General features: G+C 40.8%; 1 protein-coding gene across 1 annotated transcript in view; it reads right to left on the bottom strand.

Moving 5' to 3' along the window:
- The window catches only part of COL9A1 (collagen type IX alpha 1 chain), a 65,905-nt gene extending 43,646 nt beyond the window's left edge, over positions 1-22,259 (bottom strand). Inside the window, exons 1-10 of the mRNA XM_051614130.1 lie at positions 22,080-22,259; positions 21,682-21,755; positions 20,187-20,264; positions 19,916-20,048; positions 12,008-12,404; positions 3,955-4,032; positions 3,008-3,028; positions 1,820-1,894; positions 1,240-1,275; positions 1,069-1,131 (exon numbers count right to left, since the gene is read on the bottom strand). Coding sequence (XP_051470090.1) covers positions 1,069-1,131; positions 1,240-1,275; positions 1,820-1,894; positions 3,008-3,028; positions 3,955-4,032; positions 12,008-12,404; positions 19,916-20,048; positions 20,187-20,264; positions 21,682-21,755; positions 22,080-22,099 — 975 coding nt within the window. The 5' untranslated portion in view covers positions 22,100-22,259. The remainder of the gene's footprint in view (positions 1-1,068; positions 1,132-1,239; positions 1,276-1,819; positions 1,895-3,007; positions 3,029-3,954; positions 4,033-12,007; positions 12,405-19,915; positions 20,049-20,186; positions 20,265-21,681; positions 21,756-22,079) is intronic.
- Positions 22,260-23,428: the final 1,169 nt, after the last annotated feature.

Genomic DNA, 23,428 nt, shown 5'->3' with positions numbered 1-23,428 from the left:
GGTTCACCATTTCAGAACACTGTTATAGTATTACAGTCTCACTCATTCACTAATATGAGGGACTAAGCAAGTACAAACAAACATCAAAAGCTGAGGAGTTTAAAACATTCTGTTTCGCTTGAATGTGTTACTATGAATTCTGGCAAGGAAAACAAAGCATGCCTTAAGTGAAAATTATAAGAGTTAATTACTTTTAAATATCTGCTTATTGGGTTTTGATATGTACAAATTAGTTGTGGTCCTGTATTGTTTTCAGGAAAAAATGAAGTGGTATGAGACACCACTCATGGCAGGCCCACTTCCTCTTACAGATTGGAAATTAGAGCCATTTCACTAGAGACTGTTTCAACTCCATAACCACTGAATCTCTTTTCAAAAGCAAACTAAAAATTACCCTCTAACAGTATTGAAATCTTCAATAAATATTAAGCTTTTCCACTTACATAATCTGCAATATTCTCTAATATACCAGTTTGTTGTATATAATATTTCTTTTTGATGTCTTAAATTATAGAAGTATTCTACCACTTTTGTAAATTAGACATAAGCTTGCCTACCAGCCAGCATAATACCTAAGTACTAATGTAACAATCTTGCTTCATGGCAAGAAATGTTTTCAAACACTGGTCTTGAGAGAAATATGAAGAGCTTTCCAAAAAGTGTATGAAGGTGTTTTTATTGCCTTATGCAACTCATTCAGGCCATGAACACTCACTGGTGCCCGCTGCCCTGCTCTGCACCCCACAGGGAGCAAGGCGCTGCCCAGCCTGGTCTCCTCCCCACTGCACGGCTGCCCAGCACCCTCCCCAGGAGAGTGGCAGCGTCCCACGGCTCTCCTGCTGCTCCTCAGCCGCTGCACCCGCCGCGCTGCTACGGCTTCTCGCCCCCGCGATGGCACTCACTGGCAGCTGTGAGGAAGCCAGACACCTCAGAAGGAGGTCATGCTTCTACAAAACCTGATGAAAACTAATTATTTGTTTTAAAATCAGATTGGGAAAAAAAAAAAATGTAAAACAAAGTTAAAAAAAAAAGGTAAAAAGGAAATTACAGGAACTCAAGTGTACTCACATCAGCACCCGGCTCTCCAGGCAGGCCAGGGGATCCTGGTTTGCCTGCATCCCCATCTGGACCCTTCAGGATTTAAATGGACAGTTGAATATGTTGCAGAGAAGGATGTAGAAACAAAACTCAAAACCTTGTCTTCCACAGAAGCAATGCAAAGTAGCTGAAATCACTCACCGGTGGACCTAGGGGGCCGTTCGGACCTCGTTCCCCCTAACAAGATATCCAAAGGAAGGTATTAGGCAGAGCTACAGGAACCTTTCATGGTCCCTCATGAAAAACACTGATTTACAGATTATCAGGAGGAACACCAAGTTTATTCTTATTGCAGAAAATTAATATTAAATCCATGTGATCTCTGATACAGACTAACAGAAATAATCACAGAAACTTCTAACTGGAGCTACATAGTAGCTCCTGCTGGGAATAACACCACAAATCCTTATCATGCTTTAGGATGAGTGATACTACTACCCTTTTTAGATTAGAATTATAAAACTGCTAGACCCCAAATAAGGCAAATAATCACAGCATATGACATTGGTTATATAAAATAAATAATTCAGTATTTTCTGTATCAGAGATAATTTGAAAGGCCACCTTTCTCCCCTTGCCCCAGGCTCCTACAGACTATGAGACCTATCAGTAGCAGTGGGGATCTCCTGCCAAATTCAGACTCCTCGGGGTCAAATGATGTCAGTGAGGACAAATGCTGTAACGTTTACTATTCCCTAGGCAGGGCATGGGAAATACTTACGTCAATGCCATCAATACCGGGAACTCCTGGTGGCCCCGGTGGACCTGGGGGGCCTGGTGGACCAGGGAGACCTCTCTGACAAAGAATAGGAAAAACAAAACAAAAACAAAATGAACAAAAAGAAAAATAATTAGTTTCTGACAAAGCTCTGAAAGCCAGTCTGTGGGGACCAGTTTAATGAAAGAAGGCTTCTGTGGCTTGGTCAGAAGGGTCACAGCTGATGAGGAAGAGCTGTGTCCTCACACCATAAGTGTTAGCACCCCCAGGTCCTGTCCCATCTTAGCTGTCAGGGGGATGACCAGCAACTCTCCTCTCACAGGTAGTGCAGATGAGGTGTTAAACCCCTCCCTTCTCGAGCCGGGCCACTGTCCTACACCCTGTGACGCTGGCAGGGCCAGGGCAAGGTGGAAAGGCCTTCACTCCATGATCCAGAGCAGGATCTGAATGCTGTATGGCAATGACAGGGGGCAGAAATGGAGTGATCTTTGAGAATCAAACACTGACATTCACTAAGCTACTCTGATTACTCATTCAGCCAACACAAAGAAGGCAGTCTTCCTAAGAGTGCACGTTAGCAAGGAAAATTTAAAACAACCCTTCTCCTACTTCCCCACCAGCTTGGCAGTTTCCCCTGTTTCCTTGGGATTACGTTACCAACTACAGAGGCACTTTCTCAAAGCACCAGGCTCCCGAGGGGGAGCTGGGAGGCGCCACCAGCCTGCTCAAACCTACAGAAAGGTTTTGCAGGTCTCCCTCCCTATAATGGGGGGCTCTGTTCTCCTCAGAGTGAGCTCAGGCCACAGCCCCACAACAGTGCTCTGTGAGCAGGAGGCTGAGCCTGGCCCCTCACTCCTCACAGCGCTGCCTGAGCACATCTTTCCTCTGCACACTGCTCTTCCCATTAATAATCCATCTGGCTGCAGTTGTAGATGGAGCTCAAGCCCTGATATGCCACCTGCCTGATGTCCACCAGGTAGCACCATGTAGGCACCCACACATGGCATCCGCTGGCCTGCAGTCAACTCACTTTTGCCAGCACCACGTCAGGGTCAGCTACAGTGGAGGAGAAAAGGGTCATAAACCCTCCAGCCACTCGGTGCCAGGACGTGACAGAGAGTGGCCTCCAGACTCTCTTCACCTGCACCCTTTCCCCTGAGCACACAGCACCGTCCCTTCCCTCACACTTACCTCGATTACCGTCTGGCTTACCTGCGAGGGAGAAAAACAGAATCAAAGTCAGAATAAACTTACTTGAGCCAGGCAGAGCCAAACAACCTGCAGCAAAAGCCCCAGAGGCAGAGCCCGGGCCATGGCGTTGGAGGGAGGCTGCAGGGGCGAGCGGCTGGAAGGTGAGCCCCTTCGCAGCCCCTCTGGGCTGCTGGCGAACGCCTCGGGGAGGGTCGCAGGGATTGGAGGAAGGCTGAAGGCTGGGGAGGGGAGGACTGAATACCGGCAGCCTTAACCCTTTGGCCTGCTGCTGTTGCCTTGGGCACCGGTCCCTCACCTTCTCTGCGCCCTCCTCCACCCCGCCCCCGGCTTTCCCGCAGTCAGGCTCCCTGGTAAGGCGGCAGCTGAGGGGAAGCGGCGGCCACAACCCCTGCCGTCTGCAAGACACGGCTTTCAGAAGCCTCCAGCCAGAGCAGTGGGTTAGGTGGGGGAAAGAAAGGAAGTCACTCAAGTGTTAAAGCGAGGCTGTTGCGGCTGCTCTGAGGGGGGTTGGATTTCTAAAGACACCAAGTTCCTCTCAGGTACGGTAAAAATAGGCATCTCGGGCCAGAAAGAAGGAGGAAAAAAATCACGCTCCGGCGGGCTGCTACGGGCTGGCAGAAAGCGGCTCGGTGGCGGCTCGGCGGAGGGCAGGGCAGGGCAGGGCAGGAAGAGGCAGAGCAGAGGCAGGGCAGGGAAAGGCAAGGCAGGGCAGAGGCGGGCAGTGTAGAGGCAGGGGCAGAGCAAGGCAAGGCAGGGCATGGCAGGGCAGAGACAGGGTAGGGCAGGGCAAGGCAAGGCAGGGCAGGGCAGAGAGAGGGCAGGGCAAGGCAAGGCAAGGCAAGGCAGGGCAGGGCAGGGCAGGGCAGGGCAGAGATAGGGTAGGGTAGGGCAGGACAGGGCAAGGCAAGGCAGGGCAGGGCACTCACCCGGGCTGGCAGCTCGCCGCAGCCTTCGCGCTGAGGACGCAGAGGATCGCAGTGAATCACCATCCACTGGATTTCGAACTGGCAAAGGAGATAAAGATGATATTAATGCGGGTCAGGGGGTCACACTGGCCCAGGGTGTAATAGGAGGAACAATGACCAGCTAACGGCATGTTTAAAAAGGCAGGTATTTAATGGTAATAGCTACGTGTATTGGGGAGCTCAGCCCGAGCAGTACTTCACCTTGGGTTCTCCAACCCCTAGTTCTGGAGGTTTTTTAAGAGGGGGCATAAACCTGCCAAGGGATTTAAAGAGAAGGTGAGATTCATCACGTGTCATTTTTACATGTTCTTTATAAGCACTGGCAGTTTTCCTCATGCTATGTGGTGGTTTTATTAGACAAACAAAAAGATTTTATCTAAGTGGATAGTTGTGCCCATGAAGAATGGTAGATCTGAGGACAGAAACGTGGTCTAAGTGTGAGTTCAAAAAGCAGGATCATAAGGACACTGGCAACACTCTGCAACTGAGTATTATGTGTGAAATTTCACATCTTCTTTGAATATTTGTATTTAGCACTGGAAAACAACACAGGATTAAAGCAAACCTCTTCTCAGAAGCTGCAACTGGGACCCACTTGATGTGCTACATAGATTTAAATACCTTCTCCTGAAAGTTACTGAATAGCTCAAACATATCTCCATTGATATATGATGCACCATGTGGAATTTTAAGTACTAGAAGCATATTACATCATGCATGTTTATTGTATCTAAGTTTTTAAGTCTTGGATTGTTTTCCCTTCCAATCATACTTCATATCCAGCTTGGCTTATGAACTACTAATGAATGGTTTATGCAGAGATTTCTCAATGTGGTGATAAAATTCAAAGGCTCCTAATCCTTTTTTTTCCTCATGGATGGCTGAGGAGTTGGGGGAATAAAATTTTTAGGTTACAACATAGAGCCCTGGTGTGGAAAATACTCTGATTTGTTTTTTCTGAGGAGCTGAAAATAGAAGTGTCTGGATGCTTTCACTTCATATTTCTTTGTTTCTCTGAGCCATTCTTATTCTATTAAGCTAAAGGAGCTTACCACCATCCTACTCACAACATAATGTCTAAGTGCTTTTGGCTGCCTTCTGTGCTCCTGGGATATCTCATTGTCCTTTTCAGTCCCAGTCTATGACTGATGCAGAAAACAGACTGTCATTCTGAGGTGCTCTCCTCTCCCACCACCATCCTTTCATTGACTTAGTTGCATATTGACTGCTAGAGCTAATAAATGCTTAGAGTCTGAAATCCTTTCAAATCTTTACAAGACACCTACATTTCCACAAGTTGCTGCTTTGTTGTTGGTCTTCACCACTTCAGTGCTGCCACTTCTGGAGTCCTCCTTATCACATCTCTCCTGTTCTGTGTACTCTGCAGCCATGCACAGCTTCCAGAGACTAGAGCACAAAAGAGGTGGTACCCTTGTTTCTTTTACCTGTTATCTGACACCACTATCTGTGAGTCAATTCTCTACCTCCTTTATCCAACTCTCATTTAAAAGCTTTTCCCAGTCCTTAATAATAGGCTACTGAATGTCATAATATGCATATAAAAGCACAGAATGTATACTATAACTCAATACTACAAGGCAGCAATACAATAGTAGAAAGGGTATCTGAAATCTGAAGATGAAGGCTCATGAAAAGGCATAAAAATTCAATCAAATAATACCTGTATTATAATTTATTTCATACTCTACAACTAGATTCTGAGTTTTGTGTCTCTACACTATTCACCTCTCAAACTTACTTGCAGAGGGAAAGAAGTCCTTAATTGGCTCAAAAGTAGTTTATAATCTTAAATTAAATTACATAATATCAAAATTGAAAAGTCATCCATTCAGTTAACATTGCTTGTACAAATTTAATCTGGATATAATCTGAAATGATGTGATTCCACACTTCTTTCCTTAGAATACTTCGGTCATTCACAAGATCAAATTAACATAGCCATGGAAATGGTTCCCATACTGCAGAAACTGTAAGTTTGGAAGTAAATGGGATGAAAGGTGGTAAAAAAAGAAAGGACAGCTTTGTGCAGAAAGTAGACAGATGCTACCAAATGAGCCTGATTTTGCTTCATAATTCTTACATAGTGCTGACAAATTATTTAAAACCATATAGCCATATAAGAGAGCATTCTGCATGGGCCAGGAGGAGGGAAGAAGGTGACTGAAATAAATTATCTGAGTACAAGTTATGCAAAAAGGCTGATCAGTAATAACTGTACTGAAATCAACAGTCTTGAGCTGTGCTTTTGACTTATAACAGGGTACAAAATCTGTAAATACTGAAAAAATTACTTTTAAGAATATACTGCCTGCAGTCAGTATTTGCTTCAGCACATTATGGGGTTTTTAATGCAGATAATTATTGCCTTTTTTTTTTTTTCTTTTGTGTGTGTGTGTCTGGTTTTTTTGGCTTATGTGCTAGGGTCAGAAGTATTTAAGATGTTAAAATGCTAATTACTGAATTAGACTTTGATATGTGACTGTCCAAGTGCCAGTATCTGTGTCTTAAGAGAATACTACTAGAAAATGCTAGTTAGAACCCAGTTTTTCAACTTTGATCATAATCAATATTAAAATAGAGATAAATTTATTAATGAGATTATAAAATGTCATTGCTTGCTGCAATGGAAACTTGATTGACTGAGCCTTTTAGTGTCTCATATGTTTTCTTCTAATGCTCTTGATGGCCAACAAGTAACTTTGTTTTGCTTAAAATGGGATTTGAGTGGTGAGCATCAAGTAAGGCCTGGTACTCTCCTAAGTTTAAGAAACACACAAAAAAGTCAGACTAGATAAGTAAGGCATCCTATGCAGAAAAAATACCTAGTATTATTTACAAAACACTGTACCATCATGTGAATGTAAAAGGAGTTGAAATATTTTGAAGATGAAGCTGTAATTTGATGTTTCTTAGTTCACAGTTCCTTCATCAGACAGCATTATTTTAAAAAAATAAAATAGCCTGTTGTTGATCTGGAAATCTTTTGCTTAGAACTTTTGTTACTGCTTTGAGGCTAAATAAAGCAAAAATTGAGATAAAGTCTGTCAGACTTTTTTTAATAAGAAAAATAAAACTATTTTGTTAGCAAGGTAGCAAAAGATATGACTGGCCTGACATTGATTTAGGAGAGGTGAGAGAAGGGCAAATATGTCCCAGCATTGCTGTCAAGATACACAATTATCTCACTCATTGTATTAAGATGATTTAAAGGACACCACTATTTTGAAGATGTTTCATGTAGCTGTTCCTATCACCATCAATACTGAGTGTTATTAAGGATAAAGTACAGACACAATGTTCTCAGAAATTAACCTCAGATGAACCAGGGTTAATCATAAAGTGCAGTCACTAAAATTAAATCCTTTAAAACCCATAGGTGTTTAAGACCCACAGGTTAGTATTTCTGACATTCGTTTTCCAAGATTCCTACAGGATTTCAGTTTCTTTTTAATTTTGTAATCAGCACAGATATAAATGGATTCATTATGTCTGTCTGTTTACTGTTTTGTCCCTTTCAGTTTCTTGGAAATGCCTGTGACTGCCCACAGATTTGCACATCTCAGTAGCAGAGCTATGAAATTCAGCTGTCTTATTAGTGCATTATTAGTGTCTCGCTCATCTTTAGATGAAGGATATGAAGATTTAGTAAGATGTAAAAGAGACCTAAAGATCTAGCGCAGTATTTTAAATGCGGCAGCATCAGTCACCGGGAAGCGTCTATCATAGGTTTTAAGGAAAACCCTGACACTCCTCTGGGGTTTAATCAGAGCATGTCTGCAGGTGCTGGGAGAGCCCAATCCCTATGCCCCGCTGGGCTATTGCTGCCTCAGGGATGATGAAAGGGAAGGCATCCCTTTAGGGGAGGTATAACTCAGCTAAGCAGTTTTCAGGTGAAGGTTTTATACAATTTTTCATTTATAATACCTTGTTTGTGCTAAGGGAAGTCTGCTATCAATGGTGTATCTCTTAAGTGACCAAGAATAAGCTACACATATGTAAACATTTCTCATTCTAGAGTTGTTTTAAACATGTTTTATTTTTCTGTATGTCTGTACTGGTTTTTTACAGCTTCACTTTCCCTGTATCATTTTTCAAAGCCTTAGGACAATACATAAAATTCCAGTGCTATTTGACTTTCCATAGCAGGGGTTTATCTTTCTGAATGTGAGATTTCACAGGGTGAAAAAAGAGACATGACTTTTAAAAATTCATACATACTATCTGTTCTACAGTGTAAATTAATCCTTGTTCAGCAAATATTGATAATCATCTTCCTCTTAGGCATTACAAACCATGTAGCTGCCCTGAACTAGTTAGCAGCATTAAATATCAATTAAATAATTTATCACTTCTAGCGGAGTGTTTAGTGTCTGTTGTGAGAAAATCTGGGTAATGCTTACAAAATCACACAAGCTAAGGCAATTTATATCATCACACAGCAGTTAATCTTTGAGCAGTAAGATATAAATGCCCTTGCCTTTCTATAATAAACACATTATTTAGGAAGCAAGTTCCTCTTAGTTTTGAAATGTTGATAAATCTTGTGTTGCTTGGAGTTCTTAGTGGATTATTTGAATTACTTTTAGATTAAAACAGACAAGCAAAACAAACAAACAAACAAAAACAACTATTTTCTTTTTTATCTAAAAAAACATAAAATGCAGCTTCAAGCCTGTATCAAAATTCATCCTCCATAAAAGATTCCAGAAATCCTTTAATAAATCTTTATAAAGGCTCAAAGACAAGCCATAGTTTCTAATGGAAATCTATCTATTGCTCTCCTAGGCAATCATAGTAACAACAAGCAATAAAGAATCTCTTTTAAAATGACATTTTTGCAGTGCAGCTATGAGAAGTTGACCTATTCTGCATGAGCGCTCACAGAAAGCTGCAAAAAAAGAAAATAATAGGAAACATGTAATTTATGTCCTTTAAAAATTATAACACTGGAAGTAATATACTTTAACAGCACCTGAAAATAAATTAGGAATTGTGCCTGGGACATATTAAATAACCAGGCTTGGTAATATGTTTAAACTGAGTATAGTCGAGCAAGTCAAAGGATAAGCCTAGAATATCCCCAACCACAGATTTATTTATTCAATTTAAAAAGAAACTAAAAACACAGACTAAAACAGAAACTTGTGCAGCATAAACAGTCATTTAAACATTACTATCCCCTCAGACTGTGTATTTTCTGTATCATCATTTCAGCGAATAAGGTCTTCTTAAAGCTGCATTTTATAATACCAGGTTGGACCACAACCATACTCAGTTTTTACCTCAATAGCACAGGCTATGAAATTCAGTCTAGAGAGTTCCATTTCAAGCCCACAGTTCTGTCTGAATTAGAGTGTATTTTTAGACATCTCAATTTAGTTTAAAACTTTAATGTGATGCTAACTTTCTTCCTTCCCTGTTCGAGTGCTTCATTATTCTTTTTGTCAAAAAATGTGCATCATAATCCTGTTTTAGGGCCTTCCTCAAGCAAAGATTTTATTTTTTTCAGAAAATACAGTAAATATTACTGAATCCTTTCAGAAACCTGCTGAAGATGTAAACAAATATTTTTCACAATAAACGGTGAATTATAAAAATTACTTAATTCCATTTTGTCCTTTCATCCTTGAAGAAGGGTACCCTATACTTCACATTCCCCCTGACCTCAGGTAGCTTCACACTACTGCTTAATTATGTAAGTGCTTAAACATAGATGAGGCAAAAGTTGATGCTAGACACTCTTCCTCCATCAGATGCCTGAACAGCCCAACCTAATCCCTCATCCTCATTTGTATGCCTTGCTGAAAAGAGAAGCCTCAGCGAAACATCGCCTGGAGAGGAAGCAGTTTAAATTCCAAATATACTCTGCTGCTTTTCCCAACTTCTTTAATCCTGGCCGAAATGTCAGCCAGAGCCCCGACAGAGAAGGTGAAGTCTGATTTCCTGCCAAGGTGACCTTAATGCCACGTCTTTCTCCTCATTTGTAGGCTGCCACTCCTAATCATTACTTCAACAGGCAACAGCAGCCCTCCTTGTTTTTAAAGAAATTACTCAGATCATTCTAACTTAGAGGCCTGATTTACTGTAACATTGTATATTAGGAGTTATAATACCTTACTACCCATACCACTCTGCATTTAATCTAAATATCTTTCAGAAGAGGAACGCAATATTGGGATAGAAATTTTTTTCATCCCATTAACATGCATAGAATATGTAATATTTTCATCATCCTATGCTATGAAGACAGGCTGAGAGAGCTGGGGCTGTTCAGCCTGGAAAAGAGAAGGCTCCAGGGAGACCTTACAGCACCTTCCAGTACTTGAAAGGGCCCTATAGGAAAGCTGGGGAGGGGCTTTTCATCAGAGAAGACAGTGATAGGACAAGGGGTAATGGTTTTAAACTGACAGAGGGGAGATTTAGGTTAGATATTAAGAAATTCTTCACTATATGGGTGGTGAGGAACTGGAAAGGGTTGTCCAGGGAGATTGTTGATGCCCCATCCCTGGAGGTTTTTAAGGCCAGGTTGGATAAGGTTTTGTGCAGCCTGGTCTAGTGGTAGGGTTCCCTGCTCCTGGCAGGGGGATTGGAACTTGATGATCTTTAAGGTCCCTTCCAACCTTAATCATTCTATGATTCTATGATTCTATCCCACCCAGCCATTCATTGAGCAGTATCCCTCAGACTGGTGAGCGATGCTAAAATACATGTGCAGCCATTTGTTACATTATCAGCTCCAGCTGATTACTTTTGAAATATATTTTCAAATATTAACTTTGGTTTTCAGCAGAATTAGTATAACTTTTGAGCTATTGACATTTCCTAATCCACACCTACAAGAACAGACTAGATGGCTGCTTTCAGACACCTTTTCCTGCAGCATTTGCCCTTTTAAGTTTATACAGCGCTGAGTACTCTGTGGACGCAGTTTTGACCAAAAAAAATAAACAACAAACAAAACCTATGTAATACAGTTAAAATATTACATCTCATTTCTCTCTTTATTTCAAAGTTCATTCAAAACTATAGGTATTCTTGGTAGACCACATCCACAGCCTTCCCCTCATCCATTAGGCAGGTCACCCAGTCATAGAAGAAGACAGGGCAAGGTTTATGTCTCAGCTCTGCTGGGCTCTGTGCTTAGACTGGATCTAGTCTCTGAAGCTACACTTATCCCTTATAGGATTAATGAACAAGAACATTCTTTAAGAGTTAGCTGTCTACTCCAGGTCAGCCTTTTTGAAAAAAACAAACAAACAAAACTAAACCAAAATCAACAAAAATAACCCACCAAAAAAAAAAAACACCCAAAAAACCCCAAAAACAAATCTGAAAAGGAAAAGCCAGTGTCAACATGACCAGGTAGCATAGTGATTAAAACAGTCTCCTGAGGTATAAGATACTCCTTATAATTTCTGATTTAGCACTGAGATTTACACATTGGTGATTTCCTGTGTAAGCATCAGAGCAGATTAAAAAAGACCTCCCTCAATATCTCTGACAGGAGCTGTTCGTACTAACTATTTAAAATATTTATCCTGCCAGAGACACAGTTAATCATCTCTAGCTGATGGTCAGTGCTCACATATGAGAGAGGGGTCCCAGTTCTTGCTCAATTAATGCTTTGCTCTCTTTGTTGTGAGTTACAGCCCTCAAGTCCATGTTCAGGGACTTCCTTCTAGATCAAGATCCACATATAAGCAGAGGAAAACCCAACTGATAGAGCAGAATCCAGTCACAGAAGGGTGGTTGTCTTAGATATTTCACTATAGAAAATTAGACTTAGCCTGGGTCATCCCTCACCTTTACACAGTATACATATGTGCCATATTTTAAAAACAAAGCTAGTACTTACCTGCCAAGGAGTTGTTATTTTCTGCCATTTCTGCTTTCAGAAAACATTTTAAGATGCATCCCACAAAAAACCATAAAATATTAACTGTAAATTTACTTTGAAACACTTTTTACAGTATTAAAAGATTTTGGAACTTACCGGAACTGATATTTGAGGATTATTTTTAAGTTTTCCGAGCACAGCAAAGCCATCAAAGTTGATTTTTCCTTTTGGCTTTATGTTTAAGGATTCTATTTTAATACAATCAATAAAAAGTGTGACACTGTTTGCTTCCACACTTATCATAAGCTTGTGCCATTGGGAGTCAAACAAGAAAGGCAAATGCAAGAATGATGCAGTTCGGAGATTTCCATCCGCTCCTTTATAAGAAAATTCAACACTTTTCATTTGACCATTAAGATTCACTCCAACTTGTACTTTTCCTGAAGAATCCTCGATCTGCCATATAGTCCAGTATTTCTGAAGTGTGGTCCCAGTCATCCGAAAAGTAGTTAGAAAGGAGTATTCATCAGGCAATCCGTTGGAATAAATGGCACTGTGTAGGATCAAAATACAGCACATTTGTTGTGTATCTGTATCTAAAAAGCTCCACACATCACAGAGTAATGAGAAACAGTTACTCAGTGGAACCATATTTTAGCCATGCTTTTATCACGGATCTTCTGCATGAGGAGTCCCAAAAAGGGGTGCTAATGGCAAATGCAACTGGTTCAGAAATGGGGGTTCATCCAATATTGCACAATATTCATGATAACCCTTTCTAAGTGTAATGGATGGAGCAACAGACTCCTGTTTCACATTTAGAAAGTATATCCTACTTATTTCTTACTATTAGACTTCCAAAATCAGTCAGTGTAGTGTGACTTTATAGTTGACCAGACAGATGATCAACACAGGTCTGTTTTGGTTTTGAAGACATAAGAATGTATTTTAGAAATGCATTTTCTTGTTCGGCCTGACAATAACCACTTGGTTAATATATTAGCTATCACATTAGCAGAAATCATTCACAAAATCACTAATTGACGAATACAGACAGAGTAAGATCCCACAATAAAATTGTATTATGTCTTGCAACATTCAACCACAAGACTACAAGGAACAGGGAACAGATTTGCCACATATAAAATGTTTCATTTCTATAATATGATACTTGGAAACACAAACAAGTACTACTGGCTGTGTCACTGTGCAAAGCAGTAAAGTCTTTTTTCTCTCAAATATATCTGTGAATCCTGTACAATATTTTTAAAATAGGCCTTTTCATATCCTATGGGTTGTAAAATTGTAGTGTCATAATCCAATTGGCATCAACACATTATTTGTCATCTATCCACATTTAAGAATAAGTTGTATTTAGACACATTTATTAAGTATTGAGACATGCACAGCTATTTTGTCACTAACTTTCATTAGAATAACTTCTCAGGGAAGTAGGCATTTTGAAGAAAGTTTCTTTGAGTGGCAGATCAATTCTATCTCAGCAGGAATTCAGCCTTCACTAGGGAATCTCAGGCCTTAGGCTAAGCGGGGGGAGGGGGGAAGGCGGGAGTGGGAGGGGACGACAACGTATAATAAGCTAGTTCCTGTTCCGCATGCTTGGTAACTACTGATTTAGTGAGAGAAGACTTCCAGATAAACTCTTGTAGTTTGGAGCGTCCAAAGCTGCAGTGCAATCGTATTCCAGCAGGTGACGGCACAGCCTCAGCAAGGTTTCACCAGGGCTGGGGCAAGCCTGGCAGCAGCTGCTGCAGCTTCACCTTGTTAATGAACTACCCGAACTGCAGGTGTTTCTCCGCTTTCCCCACGAGCCTTTACACACACCTGAAAGCGGGTGTATGAGGAAGGGGAATGGTTAGCTGGAATATTATCTCATTACCCAAGGGTTGGAGAAATACAAAGGTGGGAGGGGGCGTTCCTTGCAGATATCTTTAAACTGCCTGTGGCTTGCTAAGGCTTGTGTCTCTGTTAATTGCGGATGCAATTTGTCTAAAAGGATTTTATCTAGCCTTTTGTGTTCTCTTATTGTTTTGTTTCAGTTGTATCTTGCCATCTTAAATGCAAATGTTGATGCACGAGCATTGTACCTTCCCTTCTCTTCTGAGCACTTTCCAGTGTATGCTACTGTCCTTTATCCGTTTGTTAGGCTTCTAGCTTACACAGTATATTTATAGATTCTTTCCTGCTCCTGTAATATATTATCCCTCCCTATTCAGACACACATTAGGTCTTTGCTAAGCTCCTGATCCAGTTCAGCACATCCTTTATGGCCCTCAGTATCCTTCTTCTTCCATAATGTCTCTTAAACAAGTATTTCAATGTCATCTGCTGCTAAAACCTGAGCTCAACTCAGTCATTTATCCCTTCATTTGCTGAATCCTACTGTTTGTTCTCGCACAAGGACTGATTTTACTGCTACCCTATTGAAGGTGGTATTGTTAGATAATGTTTTAACTAGCATCCATGTGACATCCCTCTGCTCCCATGAGACCCCATGTGCAGTATTGTGTCCAGTTCTGGACCTCCCAGTACAAGAAGGACATGGAGCTGCTGGAGTGAATCCAGAGGATGGTCGTGAGGATGATCAGAGGGCTGAAGCACCTCTCCTATGACGACAGACTGAGGGAGTTCGGGTTGCTAAGCCTGGAGAAGACCCTGGGGACACCTTTTAGGAGCCTTTGAGTACATGAAGGGGGGCTACAGGAAAGCTGGGAAGGGACTTTTTACAAGGGCATGTAGAGATAGAACAAGGGGTAATGGCTTTAAACTGAAAAAGGTTAGATTTAGTTTACACATTAGGAAGAAATTATTGACTGAGAATGGTGAGACACTGGAAGAGGTTACCCAGAGAAACTGTGAATACCCACTCAGAGCCTGGATGTGTTCAAGGCCAGGTGGGATGTGGCTTTGAGCAACCTGGTCGAGGGGGAGATGTCCTTGCCCATGGCAGGGGAGTTGGAACTAAATGATCTTTGACATCCCTTTCAACACAAACCATTCTATGATTCTCTCTGTCAAGTTCAGTGACTCTAGGGGACCTGACATGCAGAGCTCTACAGGTAAAGAAGCTAAAGAAGGTGTTGCTAATCTGAGATCCTCTGAGGAGAGGTTTTCATTCTTTCTCTGCACTTGCTGTCATGGCAATACTGATTAATATATCACACATGTTCTCATCCTACCCCAGCTGACACAAATCTACTGGGAAAAAAAAAAATCAACAAAACAAACAAAAAAACCTAGTAGTAAACATAGTTATACTTTTTAGTTAGAAGATTGTTTGTACCAGATTGGCAGTAGAATCCTTTGCATCATATTTAACTATAGTGTTAGCCTTTCGCAAGCCATCATACTAGTCCTCTTCCTTTTTCAGAAATTAAAATAGAAAAGAAATATGTTAACTTCTTAAGTGACATACAAAGAAAAGAAATTGTGTAAGAGCTTCTGACAATGGTAGAACTAAATTTAAAGTAATTAATATAGCACAGTAAAGATAAAAAGTCAATACAGAAACATGAATAAATGTTTACATTTTTAAGAACTTTTAATAACTATCAGAAGTGCTGCTGCCTATAGAGTAGAGACTTAGTATCAGAAATGTGAGTCAAAATAACTAAGCACAGCAGGACCCATCACCAGAAAGATGCTCTGCAGGGAGCTATTACTGTGTAAGATTTATACTTATCATGCAACAAATAAAGCAGAGACAGATTCTCACCTCAGTTACTCCAACAGGAATGAAACAATTCCACTGGCTTTAATGGTACCAGTGTATTTCAGTACATGTTTTTTTCCAAAGCCTGTGACCTTTACATAGGCAAAAACCCTACTGAACTCTGTAGCTTAAAATGTTAAAACTTTGGAAGCCATGCAAATCTATCATTATATTAAAATAGACAATTATAGAGAAGTTATTCCTACATCTCACTGCAAAGTGAAGAGTGCTGGATTCTGTAATCTTCTTGTACAGCTGATAACTATATAAGCACATTATTTTTAACACACATATTTCAAATTCCACTGATTTATGGAAGGAAATCAAGATGTTTTAAACTTAGAATCAGGCAGATGAGCACAGAAAAAATTAATATGTAAAATTATTTCAAGTACACAGGCCAAATTAAGTCCTAACTCATTTCCTACCCACACCAGGGATATAAGTCATTAGAACATTTTTTTTATATATCTATATATCTATATATATATATCTTCATCTGGTGAGACAGCAGTCTAGTCATGCTTTCCTTGTATATTCATAACTATAATTAACTGCTTTAAGTCTGAAATGGGTGCGAGACCAGACCAATATTTTATCAGATATTTGAGTAATTGCTTAATTTTTTAAAATAAAGCTTGGGAGAAGGGGGAGGTTGAAACATTCATTATTAATCTAAGAAAACTTCTGAAACACTACTGTTTTATTTTAATCTTAAATAAATACTAAATACTAAATAGTCATAAATACTAAATAGTCTTACTAATCCTATACCTTCAGTGCTTACCATCAAGATTTCTTTCACATTTTAAGGCTAAATCCTAGCAAGGCATCAATGCACCTGAGATAAGTCATCTGGCTAGGTGGTGGAAGCCTTGAATAGTCCCACTGACTTCAGGAGTCATCAAGAGCAGCAGAGTCTTTTGAGAGGCTAGCTACATGTTTATTTGAATATCACAAAATATCTGCTTGCATTATTTAACCTGTTTCTTTAAGAATTATTTTCTTAGGTGAGCTCCATTGCCCACTGAGATAATTTACTTCTTGCTAAATGAAGATTTTAGAAATGTTAGTACAGTCTATGAGAGGTGGCTGTAGAAATTCCTCTGGACAACCTCATGATAATATATTATCATATATCCATGGGTGCAGGTTCCTTTGCTCAAGCTGAAGACATTTGTATCTGCACCTCCTGAAGTCTCCTAGAATTGTAGCTGACCTGGCAGGCACTATCTGGCAGCCATCAAATAAACAATAACGATAAAACCTTGCTAAGCATTTTTAAAAGCAACAGTCTTAAGTTGTTAGCCAGAAGTTATTTGCTAGGAATCATCACCCTCAGCTGGTTTCTGTTCTTCAGAAACATCCCGTTCTGAGCTAATTATTTCTCTCATGAGGTAATTAGCTTTTTTGTTGCATTTTGTCTTTTTCATTACAGTGTCACCATCAATATCAATGCAGTAGTACTATGTAACATATCTTACTTGTAATGCAAAAAGAAAAGCACCTGAAGAACTTTGATGGCTGGATGTAGAAAAGCCAGACCTTCAGACATAAACAATTGCACACACCTTCCCATCCCTATTTCAAAAGCCTTGAATGCCTTATGCCAGAGAACAGGCGTAATTAGGAAGACCTCTTCCTACTTCATCAGGCAAGAGAAGACACAGTCCGTGGCCATCAGGTTACCCGGTTCTAATACGGCTGCTCATTAACAACCGTGTTTCCCGCAGCTCGGGACAAAGCCCTGTGGTTTTTGTACCAAGATGACTCTACGTTTGCCTCCCTCTTGGCGAAGCAGGAGCTCACAGCGATGCAGGCACGAACCCGGGGGTTGTGCCCTCTACGTGCCCGCCCTGCGGCAGCTGCAGCGGCCCCCGCAGCTCCCCCGTCCCCGGGGCCCGCGCAGCCCGAGGCCTGGCGGCGCTTCAGCACCGCGGGCGCGGACAGCTCCGCGGGGCGGCTCGGGCGGCTCCTCCCTCCCCTGCTCTGCCCTTCCCCCCTCCCGGGCCCCCTCCTCCCGCTCCCTTTCCCTCTCCTCCCTGCCTGCAGCTGCTGCCCGCCGGCACCCCGCTGGGAAACAGTTACATCAGCCAGGTGTAAGTAGAGGATAGCGCGGGGTGGCGGGAAGGCAATGCAGCAGGAATGGGGGGTTGCTGCAACGCCTGGGTCTGAGAAAGCCGGAGCTCTAGACCTGTGCCACCAGAGATGTTCAGCCCCACGTGAGGGGCTCAGCGTAACTTGCTAGCTCTTGAAATGCTTCTCAGGCATTTTGTCTTCGCAAGTTCATACCAGTAAACCCGTCTCCCATACCACATTATAAAGATGATGTGGAGAGTTCTGTTTAAAAAAGAATAAAAAACTGGAAATGGCCCGAGATGTGCCTCTCCTGAGCTGTTAGCCTCCACTACTTACTACCAACTTCACTCCCTCTGAGTCAGCTTATGGAGAGAGGCACAGCATATAACAACACTGGAGCCCAGCAGCAAGATCTGACAGAGGAGCAGCACACTGGTACACCTGGGCACTGTCAGCACTCAGGCCTCAGCCTATTACTCAGGACAAGATGCTCAGAACTAGTGTGAGTGACTTTTTAGTTTGAGCCAAGGCCAAATTTCAGGTATACCATGAGGTATACCTCATGTATAACAGTGTAACGGCACAGTGTTGACTGGAAGTACCAGTCAGTGTCTCAAATGTGGTAAATTCACAGAATCACAGAATGTCCTTGGCTGGAAGAGACCTCCAAGATCATCCAGCCCAGCCTTAGACCTTACACCACAAGCTCACCACTAAACCATGTCCCTAAGCACCACGTCCACATGCCGTTTAGATACCTCCAGAGATGGTGACTCCACCAGTGCCCTGGGTAATCTATTCCAATGCCTGACAACCTTTTCAGCGAAGAAATACTTCCTAATATCTAACCTAAACCTCCCCATGTGCAACTTGCATCCATTCCCTCTGGTCCTATCACATGTCACCAGGGAGAAGAGGCTGTCCCCCTCACTGCTCCAGCCTCCTTTCAGGTAGTTGTAAAGAGTGATGAGGTCTCCCCTCAGCCTCCTCTTCTCCAGACTAAACAACCCCAGCTCCAGCACCACACTCAGCCAGCAAGCCCAGGGGCAGTAGTCAGCTCAGATGCCATGATGTATTAACACATCTTGCATAGGCTTGATCAGGGACAACTTGTGTATATCAAGCATTTATCTCACTAGAGCCATCTACAGCAATGTCTAAACTTTCTTAGAAATGAAAATATTAGCACTTTGATAGCTCAGACTGTCGCTGAACTAAGCAGCATGAGTTGAAAATCTGAGAATCTCTAACTGCTAGCAAAATGAAGATCTCATTTACTGTCTGTGGTTGGATTCACATGTATGTACACGATTTGTCAGTGGGATGGAAAGCAACCATGAGTCCAGTGCAACCAACCAGTTAAGCTGTAAACTAGTTTACTCTGGTGGTTACAAAGGCAGAAACCAGGGAAGACTGGGTCAAGCGGAAGTTGTCAGTGAAAACCAGAGTAGGACAGAAACACTTCACACTTCAATTATTCCCAGCTGAAAAAGTAGTCCAATTAAAGGTCTTGCAAGTTAATTTCTAAGTAAAGACATTCTTAATTACATAAGGTGCTGGACCAGGATCCAGGCTTGCCTAATTTTGGTAAAGACATGTCTACCCTGCTGTAACTGTCTATTCCTTCACAAGCAGCAAGTCTGGCCTGTAAAGCAGAAACACAATTAGATTCCTAAATCCAGGGTCCTATGCAACTTACCTGTGACATGCTAAATAACAGTTTTCATCTTTTGTAGATTAAATGCCCATAAATAATTCAAGAACAGGCAGGTACCAGTTAACCAAAAAGCAAAAAAAAAAACCCAACCCTTACTCTACAATCAGTCAGCTCTTAGCCTACCCTGTCTCTGCAATCCTTACATGGTCAGAATGATCCCTTTGTGTCAACGTTTTGACAAAATTTTCCTCACTCCCTTCCTGGTTTTGAAGTGGTTTTTTGTTGGGTTTTTTGCTGGGGTTTTTGTTACCTCCCTATCTCTTTTCAAGTCACCAACAACTTCTCAGTTTATTTCCTAGAAATTAATCCCATTCTATTGGCAAATCCTGAGGAACCCTAAACAACATCATTAGTAGAGGAAGGTGGGTTTCCCTGTTCCAGATTCAGTCTGGTCTGGTGATGGCAATGAAAAAAACCTGAACAACTCTTTTTCCTTTGAAAAGCTTTGAAAATTATCCAGCTGGGAAGGAAATCTATCCTTTAAACAATAGTACTGCAAAATATGTATATTTTAAAGTCAAACAACAAAAGATATTACCTGGTTGGGATCCTGAAGTCTACATTGGGTCCCAATTTATAAGCCACTTGTGAAGAAGTAGAGCCCACTACTCTCTGTATAATTCCTTGGGAAGCAGCTTTTTCTATTTGGAACTGAGAAATCAGGTCAAAGCCTACAAGAAAAATTATATATGTCCAGAATATAAATTTAATTTCAATTTACTTAGACAATAGTGCAGCCACGAGCCAAATAGAACTCATTAAAGTTTCTGAATAGCAGCTTTTCCCTGAAAAGTATGGATGCTACTTGCCTGGTAAGTCATCTTGACCAATCCTGATCGTTGGGCAGAGATCAGTTCTCTGACTGGCACCCAGAATGACTGGTAGTCCTGCAAAAGTTGTGAATTTATTAACAGTGTGTCTGCACATTGCCTCAGATCACCTTAAAAATTAAGTGTAGCAACAGTAAGAATGTTATTAATTTAATACAGCTATAAATAATAAGAATAAGAATAAGAATAAGAATAAGAATAAGAATAAGAATAAGAAGTAGAAGTAGAAGTAGAAGTAGAAGTAGAAGTAGACTTATATGGTAATCAATTTAAACCGTGCTCTGTGAAGTCAGAGGTCTAAAAAATTTATCATTTTATTCTAGAGATCATCAAATTTAAAATTATAACTTGACTGATTTATTTTTTTTAAGTCTTTGAATGTGAGTATTATAATAATTCCTCTCTAGCAGAGCTATGAGGAGTGTTTGTAGCATAAGAAGGCCTGCTGTGTAAGGAGGTTTTGGCCTGGAACTTTTGGTGGTTTAAGCAAACTTTGAAAAAAAAGCACGTTACCTAAATCAACAGTTCCTCTAGTCTCAAGGAAAATTAAACAAACCACATGCCAATTAAAGAGGCTGTTGAGAAACCACTGGCATCTTTTCCATCTTCTGTGGTATTCCTGGTGTTCCCATCTTACTCTGTGCCACATCTGACCAGAGAATGGTCATTCATTAAATATAGGGTGGGAGCAAGAAGAATTTGCACACCTTTTTTCATTGACCAGAACAAGAACGTAAAGAAATTTGTTTGAGGAAACCAAAATTTAAAATCTAATTTTTCACAATATTGTCTGTCAAAAATCCTTGTAATCTGCATGAAAACCTACCAGATTCCCCTAATTCAAGGAAGAAGGAAGGAAAAATAAACATCTATTTGAAGAGTTTGAGTCCTGTACAAGTCCAGGATCAGGTCAATTTAGAAAATGTTAGTAGAGACTGGATGGGGAAGAATGAAGTGTGCAAGCTGGAAGGAGATGTATTTCTAACCTACAGAGAGCCTCTTGTGTGCTGCAAGAGCTCAACCATAAATGTGGGTTTCCTTCTGACAACATGGGCTTAAAGGGAACATTCAGGTTGACATGTTACACCTTAGAAACAACCTCATTCTATATTATTTGGTGAAGCTCATGGCTGACATCCAGCCATTTACACTTTATGCCCACCAAATGAAGTGGAACCAGTTATTTGCCACAGGTAGCAAAAGAATATAGAACTAGAAGAACTGAAATACACTTATCTGTTAATTCTTATCTTAAAAATATATCTAATAGTGATTTTAAAACAGCACACATAGCTCTCGCTTTTTCTTCTCTTTCTCTAATATTCATCCACCCATACATGCACACAAATATACAAGTTCTTCCTTTCTGTGACCACTAGTTAGAGAGGATTTTAATTTCAAATAAACTCAGAATATTTCTTTTGACAGTCAAAATTACAGAAAGATGAAATGCAGATAAAGTCTGTCTCCTTACTTGATTGGTTTTGGATGGTGGCTGAGATGAAAGATCGCAGAAAACTACACATGCAAAAGAAAGCTGTAATTTTCCTGTAAACAGAAAGAAAACTCCAGTAAGACTGTACAGTTTCTGACAGATTCTGTTATTGACTTTGTCCTCAAAGCCGTGCATATTAAATGTATAAAACCCTGAGCTGAGGATTTACTAACAGATTTGACAAGACAGTTTCTTTACATGAGAACTTTTTATCTTTGCCTCATAACAAAACAAGTCAATAAAGCTCTTTCTATTACCATTTCCTTCATACAATGCTGTCATAAAAGCAAACAACAAAGGTGGCAGCTGACAAGGACAGCTGTAACTGCACTAATCTCTTATTTACAGATTTCTCTGAATCCTGTTTGTTCACTTACCAGTTGCTTTTCATCTTCATTGCTGGCTTTCTTCACTTCTCTCATGTGAATACCTGGTGCCTATAGCCACACTCTCTGCTTCTCTCTCATTAGTCCCATAGAAGAAAGTGGCGATGGGCACAGGCAGCTTCTCCTGCTCCAGGCAGGACCCAGCAGGGAGGGGAGGTGCAGGCTGCTGGGGCTGTTTTAATCTTGCAAAGCGAAGGAGGTGGAGGCTGGACAGACAGGTGTGTCCTGGTGGGCTCTGAGGGCGGATCTCTGAAGAGAGTTGAATAAAAAGAAGCCAAGAGAGCAAAGAGAAGGCTGCTGCTTGCTCCAGCATCAGGGCCGGGAGAGAGAGAAAATGTGAGTTCTGTGATGCCAGCCTCTAAATGGCAGGTTCTGCTGTTCAGCCAGCCAGATGAAAGAATAAAATACATCAGGGGGTTGAAGAAACTGGTGGCCCTGACATGGTATTAAGACTAAAGGCATGGAGAACAAGGGAACACCAGTTCTTTAAAGAAGGCATTTCCATTTATTGTTGATTTACTCATCAGGTGGCCTCAGGAGAAGCCTAGCTGGTAATGTCCCAGTTGGTTCTTCTGAATAAGATCAATTATTTTAAAGCATTTTCATTGCTTAAACTCAAACCTTTTCAAGGAATACACAGAGGCATTGCTAAGCAGACTCCTGTTCTTCAGTTGCCACTTACTTTCCATAGACTATTACATGTGTTCAGACACATAAAGTCATTTATTCATATTTGTTCACATGGATGTAAAGAGAGAGAGTAAAATCTGTATGCATGAAAAAACCACAGAAAATGGGAAAACGACCAGAAGGTCCTGATAGTTACCACAGTTAAAATTAGTCTATGTATGGAAAAGTATGTTAGTTTGTGCTAATACATAATATCATAGGATTTCATCCCCTCTAGATACTTAATGTTCTAAAGTAGTTTCAAATTAAATTTTTTTTTTATTTATTTATACTTTTAAAGTGTGAGATACAGCAAGTGCAATGATTTCTGCAGTCTGTTAAGAGTCTGAAGTAATAACTGAGTAATGAGCTACCCTGTTCAGCCCGATTTGCTGTAATTTATATTCCCAATATAGGTAATTCTGGTGTCAATGCTGTTCACACTATTATGTCTGTTTCTGGAAAGGGAGGGACTGGATCAGAGACATTAATGGTCTGCCATTAATAATGTCCCATTTTAACATCTAAGCAAACAGATCTTGGGTGGTCCCACTTTTTTGCCCTTCAAGAGAAAGGTTTGCTCAGGGATCCTTGCAGTCCAGCAGCACGATGATGAACACATGATATCTGGTATATGAAGTCATTGTACATAAAATTTAAAATTAAGCTAG

The sequence above is a fragment of the Apus apus genome, chromosome 3, assembly GCF_020740795.1.
Source record: "Apus apus isolate bApuApu2 chromosome 3, bApuApu2.pri.cur, whole genome shotgun sequence".
In the NCBI taxonomy this organism is placed as follows: Eukaryota; Metazoa; Chordata; class Aves; order Apodiformes; family Apodidae; genus Apus; species Apus apus.
This window is presented reverse-complemented; position numbering and strand designations above follow the sequence as displayed.